The sequence below is a fragment of the Aegilops tauschii genome, chromosome 3 (assembly GCF_002575655.3).
Source record: "Aegilops tauschii subsp. strangulata cultivar AL8/78 chromosome 3, Aet v6.0, whole genome shotgun sequence".
In the NCBI taxonomy this organism is placed as follows: Eukaryota; Viridiplantae; Streptophyta; class Magnoliopsida; order Poales; family Poaceae; genus Aegilops; species Aegilops tauschii.
In genome coordinates, this window is record NC_053037.3 from 57,334,441 (window position 1) to 57,337,278 (window position 2,838).

The 2,838-nt window shown below is 46.0% G+C and overlaps 1 protein-coding gene across 1 annotated transcript; it reads right to left on the minus strand.

Moving 5' to 3' along the window:
• Window positions 1-1,266: 1,266 nt before the first annotated feature.
• On the minus strand, window positions 1,267-2,307 carry LOC109776849 (non-classical arabinogalactan protein 30). The gene has a single exon (XM_020335515.3). It carries the CDS (start codon window positions 2,243-2,245, stop codon window positions 1,700-1,702), a length of 546 nt encoding a protein of 181 aa, XP_020191104.2. The 5' UTR covers window positions 2,246-2,307; the 3' UTR covers window positions 1,267-1,699.
• Window positions 2,308-2,838: the final 531 nt, after the last annotated feature.

The window sequence follows — 2,838 nt, forward strand, 5'->3', positions numbered from 1 at the left end:
TGAGTTGATCAACTTGATTCACTCTTGACTTAGTCTTGATCAACCTTGAACCTTTCCAACTCTCTTCATTTGGATGATGCCTTGAAGGTAAGCATGAATGATCACACAATCTTCTTCTTCAAGACATGCTTGCAATAAGCTCAACTCTCACATGACCAATCTTTGGATAATTCCTTAATAGCACCTTGGTCAACACATAAACTCCTTGAAACCAACACTTGGACTTCAAGAAATGCCTATGGACAAATCCTTCAAATATAACTCAATGCAACCATTAGTCCATAGAGAATGTCATCAATTACCAAAACCACACATGGGGGGACCACATGTCCTTTCATAATGGGATTGGCACATGTATTCAATAAATAGTGAATTAGTGGTAGAAAGCCACACTTTTCTTTTTAGTGGTACTTAACTCTAGGTGTTATGATCATCTGATGTCACAAAACCACATCGTTACGAAATGTGCCCTCGCCTTTGTTGATCCTCACCTCATAGAGTTAAAATCAAGCTCCACTTTTACCGAGCCATTGCAATGCAGAATGATGACATATAAAGCGATTGCCATCACTAGCGGCAACATTTGGTTAGAGTAAGGTTTTGTAAAATTGTATGACCATAAAACCAAGGGCTAAGTGATATAACCAAGAAGTAAGATACTTCAGTTACGACAATAAAGTTTCTAAAAAGTTACTTACTATGGCAAACACTTATCATGTTAAACTCTCGTGTTAATTTGTATGAAACATATGAAAAAGATACTCAAGTTCATTTTATAGAGCACAATTTAACTACACAAACATTGCTTTGCATGTGCACCTAATTTCGTTTTATGCCCTTTTGTATGGAGACAACTTTTTAGAGGGAACCTTTTTATGTATGTAAGAATTCACGTAGTGCAAACCAGAGGCAACTGTAATTGTGCAAGGCCCCACAGGTGTGCAACTTTAGTTACGTGTGGAAAATAACAAAAAATTTAAATGTGCACAAAGAGATAGAAAAACAGAAAGGACAAATATGTATGAATCTCTGTCTAATATGATGGTCATAGCAGTTATTGAGGTTTAACTAATTCTTAATTGATGGAGAATTAGCAAATCCAAAATAAATTTCACTTGAAGTATAAACATATATATTGTATTCGGCCAACCAGGTATGCCACGTCGCGCATGTTGGTTGGCTGTGGTAAGAAAGTTTTTGACTTCTTGGTAGATTATTTTGAGAAATTGAAAGCGGTACTTTTTTCTTTTTTTGAGAAAAGTTTTTTTGGCATTTTCTTTTCTTTTTGAGATGGATGTGATGTTCATGTGATGCGAGAAAGTTTTATTTTTATTTTGAGATAAAGGTGAGTGATATTTTTCCTTTAATATGGAGAAACACGCATACAACTTTCTCTCAAGCGTTGCGGGCCGCAACCACTAGTTCTCAAGACGAATCAAAATGCACCACCTCCTTTTGAGAATGCGCTACCCGTGTGTATAATGCGTTTGAAGTGAAAAAAGATATGCTTGACTTGTCCAAGGAAGAGATTAACAAAAAAATATTCTATCAATAAATAGAACAGAAGCAAAAGAAAAGCCACATGAATGAAGCCTTCAAGCTCCACAAATTTCTCAACTCCAAAGCAGCAGCGCAGGCGCATCTAGCTTGCGCACGCACGCACGCGCGCGCGTACATGCAGTTCAAATCAACGGACGAATCAGTAGTGGCCCCTGGGCGCGCAGGTGTCCGGCTTGAAGGAGAGCGGGCCGGCGGCGTACACGACGTTCTCGTACCCCTTGCCGGACCACCGCTTGCCCTCGTGGCGGAGCGGCGCGCCCTCGATGCCGTAGTTGACGTTGGTGAGGTCGTCGCACTTGCGGTCCGGCGACGCGAGCAGGCGCACGAAGCAGGCCTTGGCGGGGTCTCCCTTGTAGTAGTCGGCCTTCTCGGCGACGTCGAACTCGGCGAGGAAGTAGCCATTGCCGTCGGCGACGGGCGTCCGCGACGCCATGACGCGGTTCTTGGCGTCGCGGCAGGTGACCGTCACCTTTGCCCCCGGCAGCGCCGTCGCGCCGTCCAGGCACCACGAGTTCCGGTGCGTGCAGCTCTGGCAGTACACCACGCCCTCCACCTTCAGCATCACCTTGTCGCACTTGGCAGCCGGTCCAGGCGTCGGCGATGGGGTCTGGCTGTAGCCGTGGGCGCTGGCGCCGGTGGCGGCGAGGAGGGCCACGAGGACGGCGAGGGGGAGGTAGGTCGCCATTGCTAGAAGGGAAGACTGTACTCCGTGCGTGCGTGCTAGATCGGTGGAGACGATCTCGCAGCTGGCTTTGGCTGTGTGGAAATGGCGGGAGGCGTCGGGTTCATATATAGACGCGGCAAGGTGACCAGCTGAGGGGCCAGGGAGAGTATTAAAATGGTGTAGACGTGCGGCCATGTAGGTGGCCGGCCGGCCGGCCGGCAATGTCCTAGTACGTGGGAGCCAGTTTGTCTCTCAGATTGTCGGTCTTGGAACAATGGAGATTACGTTGGTACAAAATCATTGCACACGATCGGATAATGATTGGTGTGTGTGGCGTTCGATCGGCAGCAAAGATTTTAGGATTGCGTTAATGGCGATCGCATTTTTTTGGGAGATCGTCGGTGTCAGAACAATGGGAAGGTTACGTTGGTACAAAATCATTAGACATGATCTGATAATGATTGGTGTGTGTTGCGTGCGTGGTGATCACATTTTCTTTCTTTAATTAAGCTACACACCTTACGTGTCTGCCGGTATGGGGTGAGGTGAGGTGAGGATTGAGTTGATGCTATAGAGGACCAGTTTTAACGAGCAATATAGGGCGTGTTTGGTTG

Bases quoted from the DNA above. Each gene is read 5' to 3' on its own strand.
- LOC109776849 (XM_020335515.3), bottom strand. From the start codon at position 2,245: ATGGCGACCTACCTCCCCCTCGCCGTCCTCGTGGCCCTCCTCGCCGCC.